The sequence below is a fragment of the Exophiala viscosa genome (genome assembly GCF_022695815.1).
Source record: "Exophiala viscosa unplaced genomic scaffold EDD37scaffold_15, whole genome shotgun sequence".
Classification (NCBI taxonomy): Eukaryota; Fungi; Ascomycota; class Eurotiomycetes; order Chaetothyriales; family Herpotrichiellaceae; genus Exophiala; species Exophiala viscosa.
In genome coordinates this window covers 98,951-120,633 of record NW_026944367.1, presented here as the reverse complement: position 1 = coordinate 120,633, position 21,683 = coordinate 98,951, and the positions used below count along the sequence as shown (strand labels likewise).

Here is a 21,683-nt window from a genome sequence, read left to right as displayed (position 1 = left end):
GCTTCATACATATCTGGTAAAGCATCAAACTTAGGCTACAAGCACTCAAAGCCAAGTCACCATGTCTTTCCTATCAGACTTCGGCTCCAAGCCTAAGCATGCCAGTCCCCAGACGAACTCCCAAAATGAACAAGCAGACGATCAGTCGCTGGCAACCCTGCTCACCCTTGAGCAGCGTGCCGAGCTTAGCCTATTAATTACCAACACTACAGAGAATATGAGAAATGATATCATCAACGGATTCGAGAAGATCCCAAAATCAGACACCGAACAAGAAAAGCCTTCAGAAGCGGAACCAGACCTCTCCAAACTGAACATCGAAGACCCTGGAGATGGCAGCCAAGAGGCCGAAGCTGAAGCCCTTCAGCAACAGGAACGCGAAGCAGCAAAACATGAAGAGGAAGCCACAGTCTCCGCTACTCCTCAAAGTGAAGCCTTGAAGAAATCAGCTCTCGAATTCTTTGATAAGTGGTCCGAGAGCGTGGTCCTAAGAGTGGGTGAAGTGGTCAACTCGCGAGAAGAAAGGGAGAATGCACAGCACGCTCGCAAACCTCCAACTCAGACCAACAACCCACAATATGTACCCAATGAGCGGGATAAGGTGGCAGATGCGCGACTCGCCAAACTTTACCCACCAGTCCAGACACAATTGGCGAGTTTAAGTCACCTTGAACGCTCCACTATCCTCAAGGCGATCCTCCTGATGCTACTCAGTCTCGAGGCTTATCGAGCCCATTCTCGGACGCTGATATTGCGTCTCGCCACATCGCTGCACATCTCGGCGGGTGAGTTAAGCAAGATGGAGAAAGACACTGCATTCGGGCTCCTAGCGGCCGCAAGCAAAATGGACGCTGGTGACTCTGCCTCTGCAGCCCAGAAGGCCAGCGCAACAGCACGAAAATGGAAAGTAGGACTGGCCAGCGTGGCTGGCGCGGCACTTATTGGCGTCACGGGCGGTCTGGCTGCACCGTTGGTGGCTGCTGGGGTCGGTGGACTTTTGGGCGGTCTCGGACTCGGAGCAACCGCTGCGGCAGGGTACCTCGGCGCCCTGGCCAGCAGTGGAGTCCTCGTCGGTGGACTGTTTGGAGCGTACGGCGGACGCATGACAGGCCAGATGATGGACAAATACGCGAAGGAGATCGAAGACTTTGCGTTCCTCCCGGTCAAGGGTTCCGTGAATGACAGCGAGGAAAAGCAGCACGAGCGACGGCGGCTGAGAGTCACCATCGGGATCACAGGCTGGTTGACGAAAGAAGAGGAAGTTACGCAGCCATGGCGAGTGCTGGGCGACGGCGGCGAACCCTTCGCGCTGCGCTGGGAGCTACAAGCCCTGATGAACCTGGGGAACGCGTTGGGAAACTTCATCTCGTCCAAAGCTTGGGGCTACATCAAGAAGGAGATCATCAAGCGCACAATCCTGGCTGGTCTGTGGTCCGCTTTGATGCTGCCGTTTGGAATCCTGAAGATCGCGAAAATGGTCGACAGCCCGTTCGGTGTCGCGAAGCTGCGCGCCATGAAGGCAGGCGAGGTGCTCGCTGATGCACTCATCAACAAGGCCCAGGGTGAAAGACCCGTGAGTCTGGTCGGGCACTCGCTCGGCGCCAGGGTGATTTACTCGTGCTTGCTAGCGCTCGCCAGGAGAGAAGCCTTTGGTCTGATTGAGAGTGTGGTGCTCATCGGCGCCCCCGTGCCAAGTGATGACGAGGTCTGGCGATCGATGCGCAGCGTGGTCACCGGCCGTGTGATCAACGTCTATTCCGAGAATGACTATATTTTGGCGTTCTTGTACCGCACCAGTAGCGTCCAACTCGGCATTGCAGGCCTGCAGGAGATCAAGGGGGTGTATGGCGTTGAAAGCTACGATATGAGCGGTGACGTTACGGGCCATTTGAAGTATCAGAACATGGTGGGCAAGATCCTGACTGAGGTCGGCTGGACCGACGTCAATGAAGAGGCGTTGAAGCGCGAACAAGTTATCCTCAAACACATAGAGGCGCAGGAAAAGCAGCAAGAAAAAGAAGAAGAGAAAGAGGCAGGCGAGGAGAAAAAGTCTTGAATGCTCTAGGCTCATGGAGTGACAGGGTCCACGCGAAAGAGGCTGCTAACTAGCAGAACGAATATACGAAGTAAAGAACACGGCATTGTATTAGTATCAGATCTGCATCTTACAGAAGACAGAAGCATTGGAATCTTCAGAAAGCATTGAAAATGAGACTGCATTATCCCGGGGCGCAGTCACCACCCCATTCATACATTCACATTAGCCCCAATGTCCCTGCTATGCAAAACGTGTCATTCCCAAGACATACCAAGCTATACTCGACATAGCTATCCCTAACATTGCGTTCCATAGAACCTTGTCAAACCAATAGCCATGGCCGTCAAAAACCTATTATTAGTCGGAACATTATCAATCAAGATAATATTAGGCAGCCCTGCCTTATCCGCGACCCAGGTAACAGGCCCAGTGTACGGCACAGCGCCACCAACTTGGGCCAGAAATCCATTGAACAGCGTCGCCGACTGGCGCAGAGTGTCCCCTCCCAATCCAACCGCATCGATGATGCTTTGAGTAAACGTCCACGACAGCAGGAACAGTTGGGCGGCATTGTCCGGGGTCTTGGTCTGGGCAACAAGCTTGGTGTACTGATCCTTTTGCATGGTGGCTAGGTCCGTAGTATCGGCGTAATTATTATACACGGGGAACTGGGAGCTCGAGTAGAACCCCTTATTTTGGAATCCATTGGCCGCGAGCCAGCTTGTGTTTCGTTCGTCGCAGACTATTACCACTGCCGCAGAGTTGCTGATGAAGTCGGACAGGGGTAACTTAGTGAGGACGTCGGACCCGTGGCCCGTGTATAGGTGCTTTGTATTCGTGCGGATTTGAGACAATAGACTGCCGTACTGGGAGTCACTGAAGGCCTGGTACGACGAGTCCGTGTCCATGGTGTGGCTCAGCTCGAGGATGACGAGTTCCTTGTTGCCCTTGGCTGTGAATCGGTTAATGTCAGAAATGATGTCGGCGATCGATTCGCCGTTGGCACCGAGTTCGTCTGTATAGTGCCCAGTATAGAATTGGCCGTGTGATATCGTGGGGCGGATGTCGAAATACCGAATACCTGCTTGCAATTGTCCCGTGATATTCAACGTCTGGGTTTGACTGTTGGCAGCGGTTCCTTCGCGCGGATAGTTGATCTCGGACATCCCTGCGTCGTGGGAGCCTGGAATCACCATGTCCTGGAGTGTCAAGCATCCGATGTACGGCAGATTCTGTGCCATCCAATCGATCGGAGGGTTATTTCCGGCTAGGTTGCTCTCGTTGCCAACCAGGATGAAAGGAGACCATGCCTCGTTGGTCAAGGGGATGTTCACGACAGAACCTTTAGGGTTGTGCTCGGTACTGTATTCATCGAGGGCGGCGTTGATTGAGTACGAGCTGCCGGAGACCGCAAGTGTGAGGTTGGCGACCGGGTTTGCGCCGTCGTTCCAAGTGAAGGGCCATTGCGCTTCCGCTTGAGCTGGTTTACTCACTACGATCTCAGCATCATATGCCTGCCCTGGAACCAGCGTCAGTGCTGCGAGCTTGCGCCAGCGTTATTGATGTTACCTACCTGATGCAAGGCTTTTTGGAAAAGTCCATTCTGTCAGTCCTGCTGTTTTTGATCTTCCTATCTGAGTCCAGTCATACGGTGTAAAGTTGATAACCGACAGATTTGTTGATATAGACATGGTGCCGTCAACAAATGCGCAGGATGGATCAAGACAGGTATCGCATCTGAGTTTAGGCAATGGTGGGAAAGATCTTTGCACTCGTCTTCTCCCACGGTAGCCGTGACGCATGCGGAAGATATGTAGACAACATTGCTCCAAGCAAACCTGGGGCAGAATGCCACGACCCGGCGCTCACGGCGCAGGTGGACACCGAAGAGCAACTCATGATGAGGCAAATCACCTAGCTGATGGTCTGCCCTATCATTTGGACAACGTCATGCCTATCAGATATATAAGGAAGCGGCGCGCCAGCATACTGGTACCTGAGTGCCTTGAAAGGTCCAGACGCGCTGGCCTTGAACAGGATTTTGCAAAAGATAGCCACTAAAGCAGGGGCAATAGTCCACCGGGAATGCGGGCCAGGCCTGAATGAGCAGGTTTCAGGCCCAATGAGTTGCTGTATGAGGGCCTCAGGGACATGATGGGAATTCGCCTGAAAGTGGAATGACAATAACCGAGTGTTCGTATAGCCAACGAACTCATCTAAATGACATGTTGCAGATAATAATAAATCAGTTGATACAGGGCACAAGTGGAAGCCAGCCTATTTGTACGGCAGCCGTTGAATGATGCACACCTGCAGGGCCCAAAGGAGACCTACCGTGTAACGCAAGATCGACGGCTAAGACTCTTTGCACTGGTCATAGCCATCTCGATCAAATCTTATCAATCGCCATCATTGGCTGTCATCGGCGCCCGCATTTATGATGAAAATTCTGATTGATAAGATTTGATCGAGCCGCCTCAAAGCGGATCAGCGACGACGGGGTTGTGCGATGACAGCCAATGATGGCGATTGATAAGATTTGATCGAGATGGCTATGACCAGTGCCAATGGGTTTTGGCACGCTGAAGTCCACGAGAAATGCCTCATTCCGACTAGCTGCATGGACTACGGCGCAGCAACTATCGAGTCCCTAGAGGAGGGCAACGGAGTCCCTCTTGATGCCCATATGTTTCCACCTCATGCCACCTTCACACTGCATACAGCACCTATGCACCACGCCAAGCAAGACAAGACCTACGCTTAGACTGTACCTATACTGGAACAAGCTTCCTTGTGCGACCCTTTTCAAGCTCTTTCGTCTCGTCTTGGTATGACAATGGAGCCCGCAGAAGACGAGCTATCATTATCATGTTGCCGCTCGAGCCGACCACAAGGACCAATGACAACGACATGACAGACGCAACTCAATGCACCCTGAACCCCGGCCACGCCATCTCATACTTTTCCATACCACGTCAGAAAAATTCTTCAACGATGGTGGGGTTTGTACTGAGCGATTATCTTATCAGATACTTCCTTGTGGACCTTCGAGAAGCAAGTGTCCCCGTCGCCCAGGTCGCTTGGGGATACTGGTGCCACTTATCTATGAAGTTTATCATACTGTCAGATCAGAACTCTCTGAAGATAAATAAGTCCCCAGAGTCCCTTCCTGCAAGGACCATGCATGACCTTCTTCCTCATTCGCCATATGCGACCTAAGGTGTTGTCGTCGACTCACCTTCTCACTTATCTCTCTCTGGCATCTTAAAAATGGGCTTCTTTCAAAAGAAGTTCACAACCTCTGAGAGTCCCACCGTTCGTAAAGCGTCGGCGTCGGATGTCCCTACCGACTCAGAAACGGACAGTCTGGATTTGCCCGATAAGAACGAGAAAGAAATCCTACGCGATCCCAACAATGTCACCCAGCATGCTCAGCTCGGTGTCAAGAAGGCTGAGGCCGTAGCCCTCGTATGGCCCAAGTGGGCCGTATACGCGACTTACGGCTGGATCTGGGTGGCCTTTTTCATGCTTGCCCTGCAGCAAGGAACGACCACCCTCTTTAATGCCGCTGCCTACGCCGACTTCGTAGCTGCTCCTCAACTCACCACAGCCGCGATTCTGGCCAGCATTATCGGAGGTGTCTTGAAGCTACCTATCGCCAAGATCCTCAACATCTGGGGTCGTGCCGAAGGCTTCTTTCTCTTCGTCTGTGTCTACCTCCTGGGCATGATCATCCTGGCGTCCTGCAAAGGCCCTAGTGGCTATGCCGCGGGCTACACGCTCTACTGGATTGGCTACGATGCCATCTACCTTATCATGGACGTCTTCGTGGCCGACACTTCTGGTCTTCGCAACCGAGCCTTTGCTTTCGCTTTTGTGGGCACGCCGTTCATCTGCACCGCGTTCACCGCTCCATTGCTCGGCCAGGCGTTCTTGAACACGACCACATGGAGATGGGGCTATGGCGCCTTCATCATCATCATGTTCTTCGTCTTCATGCCCCTGGTTCTTGTGTTCAAGTTCTACCAACGCAAGGCTGAAAAGATGGGTCTCTTCAAGAAAGAGGCAAGCGGCCGAAACGCCTTCCAGTCGTTCATGCACTACTTCCACGAATTCGACATCGTTGGGTGCATCCTTTTAATGGCCGCCTTCGTCCTTGTCCTGCTGCCGTTCTCGCTGAGCAGCTACGGCAAGGCGCAGTATAGTTCGGGCAAATTCATCGGCATGGTTGTCGTAGGCTTTCTTCTCTTCCCAATCTTCGCCATCTGGGAGAAATTCTTCGCCAGAACGCATTTCGTCCGGTGGGAGTTGTTCAGACAGCGCACCGTCCTGGGCGCCTGCTGCCTCGCGGCCGTCCTCTACTTCTCCTTCTACTGCTGGGACATCTACTACTACTCGTTCATCCTGGTCGTATACAACCTCAACTACTCCCAGGCCGGGTACATGACGGAGATATACAACGTCGGCTCGTGCTTCTGGGGCGTCGTCTTCGGCGTCTGGGTCCGCGCCACGAAGCACTTCAAATACACTTGTCTATTCTTCGGTCTTCCGTTGATGTTCCTAGGAGCCGGTCTGATGGTCCACTTCCGCAGCAACGAGTATGGTATCGGATATCTCGTCATGTGCCAGATCTTCATCGCCTTCGCTGGTGGCACTCTCGTTATCGGCGAGGACATGGCTGTCATGGCTTCTGCGGATCGAGACGGCGTGCCGATGATGCTGTCGCTGATCAGTCTGTGCTCGAGCATTGGTGGAGCCATTGGCTACGCCGTCACTGCTGCCATCTACGATAACACGTTCGCCAACGCGCTCTTGAAGGCGCTCCCCGAGAGTGCCAAAGCTGACTACGAGACGATCTACCTTGGAGGCTACACTGTTCAAATGACTTATGCTGTGGGTACTCCCGTCCGAACTGCCATCAACCACGCTTGGGGAGAGGCCCAGAAGTACGAATCAATTGCTGCCACCTGCATTCTGGTCCTGGCCATTCCTTCCATCGCCATCTGGAAGAACTGGAATGTCGACAAGAAGCAGAACAAGGGTACTGTCATCTAAATGTCAGCTGCACACTTCTGCTATACATATACCCCCCAATTGCAAGGACAATATCGCTATGCCCAATGTAAAGAGAACCCGTTCATTGCGGTCCTTTGTCCGTGGCAGCCATACTCAGAGGTTTCCGTCAAATACCTGTTTCATAGTTGTCCGAATTTCTGTATTATAGACCATTAATCTAATGCAGCTTTGTCATTCACCTTGCTTCAACTTCGGCGAGATCATAATCTTGATGTGTTCATCCCTGTTATTGACTAGCTCCTCAAACCCCTTTTTAACAACATCCTCCAACGATATCCGACTCGTCACCATCTTATCGTATCCCTTGAATCGACCTGGAAGGTCTGTCAATAAATGTAGAAGTTTGTGGAGCGTGCGGAATCACCTTGTGCCATCAAATCCATAACCTCCGCAAAGTCCTGCATGTTGTAACAGCAAGAGCTCGCAATTTTGAGCTCCTTGAGGAAGAACTGCCAGAACGGGATTGATATCTAAGCATAATGTTAGCACCAAGGTCCCATCACGGACGCAATAACTCGGACGCACAGGTTGTTCCCAAACAGCGACATTGACAAGCGTGCCTCCGTGTCTGAGCGCATCCAAAGCGGCTTGTAGCCCAGGTTGCACTCCAGCACAGTCAAAGACGACATCCACGCCCTTTCCACTCGTCAACTCTTTGCAGACAGCCCCCACATTCTCGGTCTTGGGATCGATCACTCTCTCAACCGAGCCCTTCGCATGTTGCCAGCGCGTAGCCGTGGGCTCACTTAGGAACACGTTTTTGACATCATGAGCCCGTAGCACAGGAATCATCGCGACACCAATCGGTCCGCCTCCGACAATGAGCACGTCCAGACCCTGGAGACTGTGATTCACCATTTTAGCAGCATGATGGACAACAGCGAGAGGTTCAATAATGGCGGCATCCTCGAGGCTGACGTTGTCGGGAAGAGCGTAGATGTGGTCATCTTCAACCACAGCGTACTCGGACAGACCACCGCCACGCCTGGAATCACTGATACCGATGAAGCCAAGCTTCTCACACATGTGGTCGTTCCCTGAAGTGCAGGAAAGACACTTTCGGCAGAAGATGTGCGCGTCAACCATGACAGCCTGTCCTTCCTTCCATTTCGAGCCCTCTGGGGCATTCTTGATGCGACCACAGAATTCATGACCAAGGGTGAGCGGCAACACAGCGCCTGTCAAGGCATGTGGACGTTCGGGAGATGGTATGCCCATAGGACCTGAATTGGAGTCAGTGATGCCCTGAAGGTCAACCCTGGAGAGAAAAAGACCCACCGGCAACATATTCGTGAAGGTCACTGCCGCAGATCCCGCACCATTCGACTTCGACCAGGGATTCACCAGGTCCGGGTTCGGGTATTGCAACTTCCTCCACGCGGATGTCCCTTTTGCCGTGGTATCGCGCTGCTCTCATTTTGGACATGCTATGATGGTTGACTTGGTACGGAAGTACAGATTGTTGTTTGCCCGAAAGAGGATTCAAGGTTGAGGTATCAGTGTCCTATACTCTGTGGGAAGTCCATGTTCTTATGTTCGGCAATATCCTCGAGATGTATCGACACCCCGCAGCGTCATTCGGCAATCGTTTTCAGGCGGTGCTCTGCCTAGCGAAGCCTGGGTAAAACCTTCCCATCCCCAGAATGTGAGCGGGGAAACGAGGAGATACAGTACTCCATTTGAGTTTGCCCACCCGTGTATATCCGGTAACATGAGGTGGTTGAAGGCAGAAGGATATATGGTACCGCTTGTCGTAGTATTGGAGTGCCTTTCGTACTCCAACAACCTTACCATTTCGCATTTCGTTCGAAGAAGACTTGATGACAGAGCCGGAATCACAACAGGACAACCAAAAGAGCTGCCACTATTGCCATGGCCACAGCATCACCCACTGCAAGAGTCCAGGCAGAACTTTTCACTGACGTGGTTGTCGTACTTGGTGCGGCAACGGTAGAGACGTTGCCGAGTAGTTCGGTATTGTAGTCAATAGTCATTGCACCTCCTTCACCAGTGCAGGTTTTCCCCTCAGGGCAGCATCCGTATACAGCGTTGTTGCCCTTTTGGCATTCCATGGTCAGCGGGCAGCCACCTTCCAAGTCAGGACAACAAGTATAGGTGCCAGGTATGCAGTACGCGCCGCAAGGTTTGTCACCTGAGTAACAGAAGGGTGTATTCGAAGTGGAGCGGGCGAAAAACATGCTCTCTGACCACGCGTGCCCAGGTAGGGCGAACAGTGCTAGGAAGAAGAATTTGCGCATTCTGTAAATCCACGTTCCGAGCGACTGGATCTTGGAGAGGGCAACGCTGGCAAGCAAGTCGACTTTTGGAGAGTGAAGGGTGAAGAGAAAGGTGGAAAGGAGGAAGTACACCTACCTTAACGTCTCATGAATACTCGAGGCAAGGACAATGTTCAATGTGAATTGATGGCTAGGAGACCGATGGCTGGGGCTCTTCGAGTTCGAGCAAATGTAAACATGCTGTGCATACTATGTAGCATGAAAACGGCAAGGATCGGTGTACTGACACATGGTGCCAGTGAACTGTTAGCCTGAGAGCGTGTCAAGATTAGTCCTGCCACTGATGGAGATGCGAGCCATGGGTCGCTTTTTTCTTCAGCGCCAACGAGCACCGATGAAGTTGCAGTTGGATACAGACACTTGATCCAATCAAGAAATGCAACTGACATCCGAACGAGGCTGGGTATCATGCACGGCTGACATTTGGTAGCAGTAGCGCCTTACATGATGTTTGTGTACATGACCTGCATGATCGGAACAGCTGGTTGACTGCTTGTAACGTTATCACCACAGCAAGAAAGGAGAAAAACTTTCTTGGCTGGCAGGAGGATGGGCTCGACGGGGATCTCTAGCAGGGCGCACACACGTTCCCACCACCCATCCTTGCCGTATCAGGAACTCCCTGCGATAAGTACAGAATTCACAGACGGGTGTAACTGATATGAATGAGGAAAGGGCAACACGTTCTTGAGATCAAGTATTTGGATTCCTTCTTCGATTGGGAAACTGCCTATTTGAATTCTGGCATCAAGTTCCGTGCTCTAGAATTTCCGTAGTGACCGGTCCACCCATATGTTGCATTGCCGAAGCCTACTTGGTCTCATCAAAGACGTAGGTCAAGTGGCAACGACCACAGTATTGACGGTTGTGCATAGCGGCCATGAAGACACCGGCACCGCATTCCTGCGATGGGCATTCACGTCGCAGGCGCTCGATCTTGCCATCGCCATCGACCTTGTAGTACTTGAGGACAGCCAACTTGGTCTTCTTTCGCTTGTGCTTGATCTTCTTGGGGGTGGTGTAGACCTTCTTCTTGCGCTTCTTGGCCATACCACCTCGAAGTCGGAGGACAAGGTGCAGAGTCGACTCCTTCTGGATGTTGTAGTCGGAGAGAGTGCGTCCATCCTCGAGTTGCTTGCCGGCGAAGATCAATCTTTGCTGGTCTGGCGGGATTCCTTCCTTGTCTGAGGAGATATTGTCAATTCCTGTCGCAAACCGCCTATCACTCAGGTCAAACATACCTTGAATCTTTGACTTGACATTGTCAATGGTATCAGAAGACTCCACCTCGAGGGTGATAGTCTTACCCGTGAGAGTTTTGACGAAGATCTGCATCTTGAAGATCTGGCAAAGGAACAAGTCAGTTTCTCGTGGTCGTGAAGAGAATGCGCAATCGCTGGAGAGTCGCTGGTGTGGACGAGAAGGCGTTCTCAAGGATTTAAAGCACAGACAAGTAGGAACTCACCTAGACAGTTACTGTCTTCCTCAATCTTCTGAATGCAGAAGTGCTTGATAAGCCAGAAGAAACAAAAAACGAGATGCCGCAATTGAAGATGAATTTCATGGTGTGGCTCGGCCTTGGCGAAAGTGTGGCGACTTTTTGCCGCTGAATCTTATCTAATCGACATCTAATCATTGTTGCCTCTCAGGACTCGTCAGCGGCTGGAAGCGTGATAAAGTCAGTCCACTAAAATCCAAAAGCCGTAAGCTCCGTTACCCATAACAACGCTTCTGTTTATGGACTTTTTCCCTTTCCTCGCCGTCAGTACTTGACTGCTTCCTCTTGTTCATATCCACTCCAATATCTCATACACCTTACAAACAAGTACTACACCCTCACACACATAAGATCTACAAGAAGACAAGCGAGAAGCCTCTCAGGACCCAGTTCTGACCTATACAAAACGTACTGCCCTGAGAGGGCCCCTTCTCATATACACGAAAGTCGCAAGCCCCGCCTGCGACTGGTAGAAGCATAAAGAAAAAGACCGTTGCCCGGTCCGCAGCCCTCGCGCTGCGTGAGGTGAGCTCGAAGAATGCATACACTGGCAAAGGGAAGCAAGCTAACGGGCATCCTCGACACAGTCTCGAACCAGAGAAGGAACCAGGAAATTAACAACAACCTTTGACAATTCCACCATTCGAACTCATCTCGCCTCAAGATGATGTCCAATCCGCCTTCATTTCTTCAACATCGACAGGCAGTACATCGGAGACAGAACTCGACTCCAGTTGTAGCCTTTGAAGCCATGAAGGTCAGTACCAGCATGCCACAACAACGACAATCACTGCACAGACGGGGCCAATCCTTCGACCAACAACAACGAAGCCCCATCCGTAGACAGCAGCAACACGGCAGCACGGTAAGTATGACTAACCTAGGATCAATCCACGGACAACAAATTTTGCGGGAAACGCAGCAGCAGAAAATAGCAAGACCGGGCCAGCAGCAACTCACCATACCTATGGACCTACCAATCTCTCCCGAGTGCGGTATTTATTCGGCGTCTTCGGGCTCAATGCCTGGGACGCCGTTTGAAAACATGACAATGAATGCTTTCATGCACCAGAACCACCAAGGCATGGACTTTTCGCATTCACCACAATTCTTCTCTGAAATGGGCATGCCAATGCACGCTTCAATGCCAAACATGGCACTCATGGACGAAAATACCCCTCGGTATTTCCAAGCCACTCACATCGTCCATCCACCTCAGAGCAATGGCATGTCCTTTGACGCCAGAAGAATGTCGCAACCGGATCTGCGTGTGCAGACTCAGTTGCGGCCACACACACCTTCACACCAAATCCAGAGTGGTGAGTTTTTAGATCGGTGCGTGCATATATGACAGAGACTGACACTGCAGCAGCACAATTCCCTCTTACACCTCCCTTCAGCCAGCATAACTCGGCAGTCCAATACTCTCGATCGCTTCAAACATCACCTGCAATGCAGTCACCCTATCCAGTACCTATGGCACGAGGCAGGTCCTTGCAAGGTATCATCGAAAACGAAGAGTTCAAGCCTGCATTTCTGTCAACACCTACCGGTACATCTTTTGAAGTGGCCGATTTGCCGACTCCAGCAAGTCGGAGACGAGTTCGAAGCCCACTACTGCCACAACATTCCGAGCCCACCAAGGTAAAGGTAGAGTCGAGAGCAGCGGACGAAGAGCTAGATTTCGACAGCGATTCATATGCTCCCAGACTGGAGCAGAATGGTGTACCAATCCTGACCTCCTGGCAAGCTCCTGAAGGTAGCTCTTCGCCAGGTAGACCGGCCCTCTCACCTCGCCGCATGTCAATATCAGACCTCAACCTGGAGCCAGGCATCCAAGCCTCGATCGAGGAGACGAACATCACTCTTGATGACATTGCCCAGTACATAGACGGCCCAGATCCTGTGGACAACAAGTGGACTTGCAATTTTGACGGTTGCAACAAGAAATTCGGTCGCAAGGAAAACATCAAATCCCACGTTCAGACTCATCTCGGCGACCGACAATTCCGATGCGACCACTGCAAGAAGTGCTTCGTCCGCGGCCATGACCTCAAGCGACATGCCAAGATTCACACCGGCACCAAGCCCTATCCCTGTCTTTGTGGTAACTCCTTCGCTCGCCACGACGCTTTAACAAGGCATCGCCAGCGAGGAATGTGCATCGGCGCATTTGATGGCGTAGTCAAGAAGAACATCAAGCGAGGCCGACCCAGGAAACACAGACCTGAGATGGAAGACCGCCTCGACAAGGCCAGCCGAACCAGGCAAAAGACCAGTGAAGCACACGATGCGTACGCATCGTCGAACTCGAGCTACTCCAATTCAAGCTGGGGATCGCCGCCTACCGAAAACATGGACAACCTCAGCATCAGAGGTCCTTCGCCCTTCGAGGACATGGCGCTATTCGGCATGCCTCAGCACCACACCATGACCATGGATCAGATGATGGGTTTCCCGCCTGACATCTTTTCGTTCACACCACCAGCCAGTCCAGGATACTCGACAGGCAACAAGCCTACGCCGAACTACCGAGAACTGACCCCAGCCGAACTAGGTGACATCCCTGACCTGCATCCCAGTGAGCCATCGCAGATGCTACCAGACCTCCCTGTCATGGATCCAAGTCTCTCTGTCATGAGCGCGGTCAATGGCTTCTCGGGTCACAGCCTCCCCAGTCTGTCGCACTCGAGCTCTTCGCCCGCCGCTGACGTCGTGGCCTTTGACTTTTCTGACATGCCCACGGACACTTCGAGCACGATGATGTCTCAATCGTCACAGTTCCAAATGAAGCTCGACCCAGATAAGAACGACTTTGATACCTTCCTCGACTATGGCAGCATGGAAATGGGGCTGGACCCCTCGATCCAAGACTTCTTCACGACTTGAGGAAGACCGTACAGATCAAGATGTGACGAGCAAATAGTGTACACTAACCAATGGGATGAACAACGACTTGATGAGGCGAAGATGGTGGAGTTTTCGTCGGGAGGCAATAATGTGGATTTGGGTATTGTTTTGATGGGATCAAGGGATAGCGGGAATTGCTTTGAAACGAAGAAATATGGTTGGGATCGGCCATGGCTGGGCTGAGCATGCCAATGGGAACGTGTATCATGTCTTTGTCTTTTTTGCTCGTGCATTCTGCCAACTATGCCTTTCTTTCTTTGAACCAGGCGGTCTCGGGTTGGACTGTACATTCATTCATGATCTTCAATCACTCCTTCATGTTGCTTGAGCGAAGCTTCGGGCTTTGGCGGTCTGCACGTACCTTGTCTGAGAACTTACTGTTTGAGAACTTACTGTCCGAGCCCAGTGAGGCAAGGAAAGGCAGCGCATGTACGCAGATGACCGACAGACTGGCGAATCAAGCGAGGCGCTCCAGGCAGAGGATCTCTTTGTCACCCCCTGTATATGGAGAGCGCCTGGTTGTCCAATCATTTATCGCGATGAGAGCGTTGCGAGAGGGATAGTTTGCTGGGAAGGTCCAAAAGTGAAAGCAGTGTTGCCTTGGCCAAGGTAGCACTGGTTGGATTAGTACACTTACAAGCACCAGATAAGAATGCATGCTAGACTCCTCGATCTTTGAAAGTAGTTCCAGTCTATTCACAGGTCAGCTGCAAGGGAGGGAGGTAGATACCGCCCTGCCGCGCACAACTGTCCGACGAGGGCGACCTCGATGCCCAGTCTACTAGCGAACTACCTCTAGATCGCGCAGCATTCGACGAGCCCACCCATAGCAAATGTGGAGAGGGCGGTCCCAACGTGAGGCATGGCAGTCAATGTTATTGCTCCGCGGCCCTGCAGGCTGCATGAGCTCGTGCGATAGATGGTATGGGGTTGATAACTTCGGATGCGAGGAGTCCAGGACACAGTCATTGGCTGTCACTGCTTTCTCCGCTAGAAAGGCTGCGTCGTGGAACGGCTCCATATGCTGCGCATGCCGCCAAACCTTGTGTACGACTACCACGGACTGTGACCAGACGGCAATGCCGGCATGCTGTCGCCCTTTGGTGTCAACTTTGTCCTTGTGGCTATCTGATCGAGATGTTTCACCATGGCGACGAGAGGGAGGGCAGCGTCAATGCGACAAGCGCCGATCATCAATAGTGAGGCTGGCTTATGGCAACTTGGCAGTTCACCTGATCATAGCCGTCGCGTATTGGTAACCCTCCCTTCATGTCATCCAAGCAGCTTGGTACTGGACCTGTGACCCTGTGTCAGGACTTATGAGGAATTGATGGACACATTCCGTACGGAACCTCTGTACTGGAATCAATCTCGGCAATGCGATGGGCCGCGTACACCTGCAGGGGACGGATAGATTTGGACCATTTTGCGACGTCGATCAGGGTATCAACATACTGTACCGAAGAGGAGTAAGTATGATTATCTCATGCTCCATGGAGCATGACTTGATCCCCCGTAGCATTTGGTCGTCGTTACCAATACCTACGGGTTGTGCCCCAGTTCCTTGAAGATTGGTGGGTTCACCTCGATCGACAGAGTTCGTCATTTGCCGGCATAAGAGGGACATGTGACGGTGTCGACATGAGCGGCGTTCGTCCAGGGCGCCGATCTTATGGGTATGTACAAGTAGCCGAACGCTCGACTGATTAGCCTGATTAGCAGGCCAAAGTTGAGTAGTCGCACAATCAGGATCTGCAGGATCGTCGGTGCCGTTTGCAGGTCTACAGGTCGTAGAGCCTTGCGACAGGTGATTGGTCTGTAGGTCAAGGCTAGCCTGACCCATACTAGGGGATCATCTCTGGAGACTAGTCCGTAGAGCTTCACTCTCAGGCGTACCCTACCAACGGGCCTATGACGGCATTTGTTTGCACAAAAGTACCGCTAAGATAGTAGACAGATCTGGTGCCGCAGTATTGAACATCAACTTGGACGACTAGCCTTCGCAGGGCCGCAGGCTGTCCTCAGGGCCATGGTGGAGCATGATGGTACAGTCCTGCCGTTTGCAGAAGCAGAGCAATTCCAAGCTGACCGAGACCTCATGCTTTAAGCGACTTGGTGGAGCTAAGGTTGACCCTCGACACCTGTTCGAGATACTGAAGTGCGACCAGCAGTGTATTGGTTGAGACATATACCTCCCCCATAGTAAGCTGGCCAAGAAGACAAGCCCGTTGTCACAGGAGCTCTGCCATCAGGAGCACTTCATGAATGGTACAACCGAAGATGAGGCAAGCTCTTTCTCGGAGTTCTCGGTCTTCCGAAGACTGCTGAAATTGCCAGATATTGTGTCTTCATTGGACAAGCCACCTCGGAGAACCAGACAGTTTGAGGGTCAAAAAGGTTGTACAAGACTGGTGTTCACCCAGGGACGTGGGTATATCGATTTAGAGGGCGGAGACAAATGGAACCAGTGTTCCTGGTCCTTCACGTGTGCGAACAGGAAGTCATGGAAGTCTCCAGCGCGTAAGGAGAGCAGCGGTCTTGCACCCAGGGATGATTCGAATGAGCGGTGAGAGCGACTTTGCATGGTAGTTCTGTGGTCCTGCATAGCCTTCGCAGAGCTGCAAGTGTAATTGTTAGGGGCTCGATTTGTGACCCGCAGCACAGTAGTAGGCTGCATTGTGAGGCTCGCCCCGGGTCTTCTAAAGTCATTCCGTGCAGCGATGATCATTGACTCTTGTGCTGTGAAGAGGGAGTCGATCACTGATAAGTCTCGGAGGGTACTATGGCAGTCGTTCGTGTCTAAATAATCGCAGCTTGGGTATACCTGGTGGTTTGGGCAGGCAGTGGGTGGGTGATCTTCATTTGCCACGGCAACGGGCGTTTCATGAACTCATCAGACTGCCTGTCAGCCACGTATTGAGGTATGATTGACTGCTTTCGAAGATGCTGCTGCAGGCATGCGCCCAGGCGTACGTGTTGCATTGATTGAGCAGTATGGGCAGAGCGGTGACATGTCGGAAAGTGGTATGAGATGGAAGCGCGAAAGTGAGGCGTAGCCTGTAAAGTGGAAATACATCAGTTGGATCCCGGTCGCTCCTGCCTCTCTGATAGGTCGATCTGTGGCGAACAGTACGCATCGACACTTGCATGAATAGAACAAGGCAGCCATTCGGTGCAATCCTTACGTTACAAGCCGTTGGTTATTTCCTATCGTCTTCAGTCTATACAGAAATGGTGGGAGCCGGTCCGCTCCATTCATCTTGGTCCCAGTGGGTCACCAGGCAGCCTTCTGAGACGATTCTCCTTGCCTTTGACAGCCTTATATCAGCCTCGAGGCTGCTCACTCATAGCGCCTTCTTCCTCTCTACCAAGACGAACATTCCAACATAGTGCCTCAGCAAGACCACCCTGCACCGACTAGAACTCAAGTCCATGAGACCCTTCTATACGTTTTGTGACTGCTGTGCCTGCAGCACCACTCCCGCTCCAGCGCAATGTCTTCAATCGACAGTGCATCTCATGACTACTGGCTTCCAGGCTATGGCCTGTCTCGCCAGATAGTCCTTCGCCAGATCCAGTACCATCTGGGGCCGACTGCTACAGTGAGACCCTATTCGTACCATGTACGGGATACTCCTTTTCACCCGCCGGTCCACAGGCACTCATCTGAGATTAGGGGCGAGAAGGCTATCTCATCAATGGGCGAGAGTTGACAAAGGTATGCTTGCGACCTGGTGAAACGCCAACCTGATGACTGAGACACGGCATAGGAACAAATCGACGATCTCAAACGGCAGTCGAAAGAATATGAGAGACAGCAGACAATCAGGATGGCCGGCAGGCCCATCGCAAGCACAGATGCCGCCGAGCCCGACATCAACGAGCCAATCGTGGTGACAATCAACGGCCGGCGTTCCAGTCCATCATATTCCTCCTATTCACCATACCAAAGATACCGATGACAACATGCGGCTTGTTAGGGCGGAGTTGATTGCTTCATGATCTGTTTGCAAACACACCACAACTTTCACAATCTCGACACTGTGCTCGAGTCTCCTGATTACGCCAAGCGTAGGAATTGGGTTCAACACAACCTGCGCGAAGCACCGATTGATTATCACTCGTCGCTAAGCCGGAGCTTGTATGGTCAATCGGGTGGTCGCAAAACGTGACTCTGTACCGAAGTGGAGATGGATGATGCTGACAGTGAACGTCAAAAAGATATCGAGATTGAATAGTTCTCTCTTGGCAAAAGTTTGATCTCCTTGGAATTGTGGGATATAAATTTCTCGTTCATGGCAGTGTTGGACCGTCGTATTTGAATGCTGGACGTTTGAAAGGTCTTCATAAGCTGTCGCGTCGCGCTACAATTGCACAAGACGCGCAACTCGGTATGCAGGACTCATGACTGAGGATGGAGTAGCAGGCCGTGTCGAGAAGAGACCAAAAGACTAGCAGGGCTGTCGAGATACATGCACTGTTTGTATATCTCGATGGTGGTGAATGCGTTGATGTACAGACCGAACTGAGCAACAGCCGTACACAGTCTGTCGTCCGGCATTGTCCTCTGCCCCCTATCAGATGTCCTGGTTCGACGCACCAGCATTCAAGATCCACGATATGTTGTGTATGTCCATGGGCCAACCAAGACGGGCACATGGTAGTGTCGTTCGCCTTTCTTGACGTAGAATTTGACCTCGACCTCTGGCCAGAAGCTTTCCACACCGTCGTCTTCATACCACGGGCCAACGTCGAACGTGATGCTCCACGGTATGCGTTCACCATCCGAGAACCCCTGCATGACCTGCGCCAGTGTGGGTGCCGTAGACGAGTTCGGCTCCCACTGCGTCACACGGCCATCGCCATTGGTAAGGGCGTGGAACCGTGTAGGTGATGAGGAGGTTGTTGATAACAAGGTCAGTGTGGCTTTGAGACCGGCCGCCGGTGTGCCGGAGAGGGTGTTGAGGACGTGGCAGGTTATGGGAGAAGACATGGTAAAGGTATGGCGCAGAAGTGAAGTATGTAGGTCGATAGTGTGGTGGTGCAGGAGAGACAGGAAATAAATACCCAAGTACCTAGGTATGTTCGAAATGCGGGCGGAGGCCGCCGAACGGAGTTGGACGTCACGAAAGCAAAGGCAGAATATAAATGTCATTGTCTGACGACTCAATAATGGCATTTCGATCAGGCATGGAGACGCACGGGGCGTGATATCGGCATAGTCCGATGTATAATTCCATTCAGTGTGTGTCAGACTGGAAAGTGCATTGAAGTTCTGACCCAGCAACATGAAATCGTACAACTGAAGTTCGGCTCTCTTCTTAGGGTCGATGATCGAGTGAGCAATCTATTTGAGGCTACTGTCCTACGATGTCGCATCATCATCATCATCGTCCTGTCCCACTAACCGCTCATATTCCTCTCCAAACGCAGGTGGCTTCAGTTCCGCCTCTTTTTGCCGCAAGATATAGCGCTTTGCGAACCAGGGCAGGTATTCGGTCGTCTGGTACTTGACGAATGTCCGTGTCGAGACGGAGAAGACGCCATCCAACTCGTCCAGAGTCTTCTGCTTTGTCTCGGGAACGAAGAGAAACACTAGCACCAGCGCAAGAATGTTGAGGACGGCGTACAAGACAAATGCCCCTTGCGACCCCAAGGCCGTCACAAACCCGGGAAAGGTCAGCGACAGAACTGCAGCCCAGAAGTTCGCAGTGGCGACAGCGAAAGACATGCCTACCTCACGGTGTGAGAGAGGGAAAACCTCCGCAGAGTAAGTATTCGGCACGGGTCTAGAGCATGTCAGCACAGGCTTTATTGACCCTCAATAGTGAACACTTACCCCATCCCAGGCGAATACAGTGCACAAAACAGGTAGATCAAAGTCGCGAGGAGCCCGAAGTGAGCTGCGTTCTCTGGGGGTATGCTGAAACTCAAGCCGGCGAAAAGCATGGTAAGTGCCATCAGCGGCAACGTCAGAAGCAGCAACGAACGTCGACCGAGGCTATCCATTGTCCATATCGCTGGGAATGCTCCGATGAAATTGACGAAGCCAAATACGCAGGAAGCCACCAAAGCACCCAACATTGAAAAGCCAGCCTGCGCGAAAATCTGGAGAGACTCGACATGAGCATGTTTCGTTTACCGCTCGAGCGAAACTCGGCATCAGACTCTGTCAGCTTACCGTGGACGAATAAAATGCAATGATGTTGACTAAAAAGCCCTCGTCAGCAGCGCAAAGGCAATCGGAGAATGCAGCACTTACTGCCACATAACTGCTGAGATAGCATGACCACGTATGAAGCAGTTGTAGCTCGTCGAATCCGTGGAATAGTAACAAGCTCCATAATTTTACGGACGAAAGATGGGCTTTCGCTTTCCTCAACCTTCTTTTGTGCACGCCGCTGAAGATACGTGGAATATACGTCCCTGGCCGCTTGTAGCTCAGTATTACGCAACTTGTAAAGCGACTGAAAAGCCTCCTGATATCGTTCATTTTTGATATACCAAGCCGGAGACTCAGGACACAAGTGTAGCATGATGAGTAAAGGGACGGTTGGTATCACGGGTCCAGCGAGCTGCCACCTCCATGCATCAGCGCCATACTGATCACGATGTTAGCCTCAAACAACGTGCCGCCGGTGTAGTCACTCACGCTGTATGCTGCGGCATTTGCGACGAAGCCCATAAAGATGCCGAAAGCGACCCACATTTGCCAGGAAACAGCAATGCCGCCACGGATAGCAGCTGGCGCGCATTCAGCCGCATAGACGGAAACGGTGCTGGCGTTGATGCCCAGGCCGGCACCGAGAACGAATCGAAAAAAAAGTAGCTGCGGCCAAGTCCTGCTCAGGGACGAGCCGAAATTGGCGATCAGGCACAGGACGCTGCCGACGAAGACTGCGCCGCGGCGGCCAAGACGATTGTTGATGGGGTCAGACAACCAAGCACCCCTGCAGAGTCAGTTTGAGATACAAAGAACATGGAATTCAGACTTACAACAGTCCAGTGCTCAAATAGATGCCACTGTTGATGAGGCCGACAACGAAATTGTCATGCTTGCTATCCGACCCTATACCAAAAGCCTGAGGAAAATAGAGATTGGCACCATTCATACCCGTCTGGGCCCAGCCTTGCTCAATGGCGCCAATCGAACAAACGAGGACGGTGAAGTAGAACATTCGTGGTTGGCGCCATTTTCGTATGCCCTCATCATGCAGTGCCTGCACCTCGGGCGCGCTGAGGCCTGGGACATTGTCCACATCGCTGTCGCTAAGAAGGAGTGCAGCGGCTTGTCGAAAAGTGTCCAGGTGATGAGTCAAGCGGTGGTGCTCAGCGAAAGAATCGACGTGGTTGAAATTGAGTCGCTCGCTGTTGCGTGCCTCGTCGGATGCACTGGGCGTTTGTCGGGAACGTTGGCCCTCTGTGTGCGTGGGAACTGTTTTGGACATATCTTCACATGCCTTCGGTCATCACGTATACCGTTTCCTAGATTGATCGAGCAGCTGAGTACCGTAAACCTAGCCAATGGTGGGTGGAACTTTTTTATGGAAACACGTTGCACAGCTTGAACATGAAGCTACAGTACTCGTAGAAACATTTGCCTATGAGGAAGCTTTCGCGACCCGCGTCTCCACTGTATGCCTAGTGAGCCTTAGTTCTTAGTTAAGAATCCTGTAATCAGTAAGCACCAAATCAATCAAATCCAATCAACGAAGATACATGTTCAGCCAATTCAGATATCACTAAAAATATGTCGGAACCCTCGCATGAATAATGTGTGCATTGGATCACAAGATATGTCATCGTCCAAAGTCTGATGGTACGCTTTGTCTCATGAACTCGACGAATATTTGCGACATGCTTT

At 51.9% G+C, this 21,683-nt stretch overlaps 10 protein-coding genes across 10 annotated transcripts; 5 read left to right on the top strand and 5 right to left on the bottom strand.

The window, feature by feature from the left end:
* Positions 1-2,165, top strand: EDD37DRAFT_642234 (uncharacterized protein). Its single transcript, XM_062817350.1, has one exon. It carries the CDS (start codon positions 62-64, stop codon positions 2,054-2,056), a length of 1,995 nt encoding a protein of 664 aa, XP_062665667.1. The 5' UTR covers positions 1-61; the 3' UTR covers positions 2,057-2,165.
* A 169-nt stretch (positions 2,166-2,334) lies between these two features.
* Positions 2,335-3,729, bottom strand: EDD37DRAFT_613489 (PLC-like phosphodiesterase; the record flags this gene model as incomplete). Its single annotated transcript, XM_062815455.1, has 2 exons — positions 2,335-3,557; positions 3,612-3,729. 2 exons carry the CDS (start codon positions 3,727-3,729, stop codon positions 2,335-2,337), a joined length of 1,341 nt encoding a protein of 446 aa, XP_062665666.1.
* Positions 3,730-4,984: 1,255 nt separating this feature from the next.
* On the top strand, positions 4,985-7,284 carry EDD37DRAFT_191920 (MFS transporter). The gene has a single exon (XM_062810096.1). It carries the CDS (start codon positions 5,309-5,311, stop codon positions 7,091-7,093), a length of 1,785 nt encoding a protein of 594 aa, XP_062665665.1. The 5' UTR covers positions 4,985-5,308; the 3' UTR covers positions 7,094-7,284.
* A 1-nt stretch (position 7,285) lies between these two features.
* Positions 7,286-8,540, bottom strand: EDD37DRAFT_570345 (L-iditol 2-dehydrogenase; the record flags this gene model as incomplete). Its single annotated transcript, XM_062814271.1, has 4 exons — positions 7,286-7,428; positions 7,479-7,584; positions 7,640-8,337; positions 8,393-8,540. The coding sequence occupies 4 exons, from the start codon at positions 8,538-8,540 to the stop codon at positions 7,286-7,288; spliced, it is 1,095 nt and encodes a 364-aa protein (XP_062665664.1).
* A 1,256-nt stretch (positions 8,541-9,796) lies between these two features.
* Positions 9,797-11,083, bottom strand: EDD37DRAFT_191904 (ubiquitin family-domain-containing protein). Its single transcript, XM_062810095.1, has 3 exons — positions 10,877-11,083; positions 10,653-10,755; positions 9,797-10,595 (listed from the first exon to the last, which is right to left on the bottom strand). The coding sequence occupies exons 2-3, from the start codon at positions 10,744-10,746 to the stop codon at positions 10,222-10,224; spliced, it is 468 nt and encodes a 155-aa protein (XP_062665663.1). The 5' UTR covers positions 10,747-10,755; positions 10,877-11,083; the 3' UTR covers positions 9,797-10,221.
* Positions 11,084-11,972: 889 nt separating this feature from the next.
* Positions 11,973-13,798, top strand: EDD37DRAFT_660017 (regulatory protein SWI5; the record flags this gene model as incomplete). The annotated part of the gene is made up of 2 exons (XM_062819079.1): positions 11,973-12,228; positions 12,279-13,798. 2 exons carry the CDS (start codon positions 11,973-11,975, stop codon positions 13,796-13,798), a joined length of 1,776 nt encoding a protein of 591 aa, XP_062665662.1.
* On the top strand, positions 13,731-14,563 carry EDD37DRAFT_191925 (uncharacterized protein). The gene is made up of 2 exons (XM_062810097.1): positions 13,731-13,787; positions 13,915-14,563. Exon 2 carries the CDS (start codon positions 13,990-13,992, stop codon positions 14,380-14,382), a length of 393 nt encoding a protein of 130 aa, XP_062665661.1. The 5' UTR covers positions 13,731-13,787; positions 13,915-13,989; the 3' UTR covers positions 14,383-14,563.
* A 2,750-nt stretch (positions 14,564-17,313) lies between these two features.
* EDD37DRAFT_654337 (uncharacterized protein) lies at positions 17,314-17,781 on the top strand (the record flags this gene model as incomplete). Its single annotated transcript, XM_062818674.1, has 3 exons — positions 17,314-17,442; positions 17,496-17,537; positions 17,590-17,781. The coding sequence occupies 3 exons, from the start codon at positions 17,314-17,316 to the stop codon at positions 17,779-17,781; spliced, it is 363 nt and encodes a 120-aa protein (XP_062665660.1).
* Positions 17,782-18,425: 644 nt separating this feature from the next.
* On the bottom strand, positions 18,426-18,812 carry EDD37DRAFT_654336 (hydroxyisourate hydrolase; the record flags this gene model as incomplete). The annotated part of the gene is made up of 1 exon (XM_062818673.1): positions 18,426-18,812. The coding sequence occupies one exon, from the start codon at positions 18,810-18,812 to the stop codon at positions 18,426-18,428; it is 387 nt and encodes a 128-aa protein (XP_062665659.1).
* A 198-nt stretch (positions 18,813-19,010) lies between these two features.
* EDD37DRAFT_642218 (MFS transporter) lies at positions 19,011-21,351 on the bottom strand. The gene is made up of 6 exons (XM_062817349.1): positions 20,816-21,351; positions 20,472-20,769; positions 20,082-20,421; positions 20,001-20,029; positions 19,659-19,927; positions 19,011-19,608 (listed from the first exon to the last, which is right to left on the bottom strand). Exons 1-6 carry the CDS (start codon positions 21,265-21,267, stop codon positions 19,185-19,187), a joined length of 1,812 nt encoding a protein of 603 aa, XP_062665658.1. The 5' UTR covers positions 21,268-21,351; the 3' UTR covers positions 19,011-19,184.
* Positions 21,352-21,683: the final 332 nt, after the last annotated feature.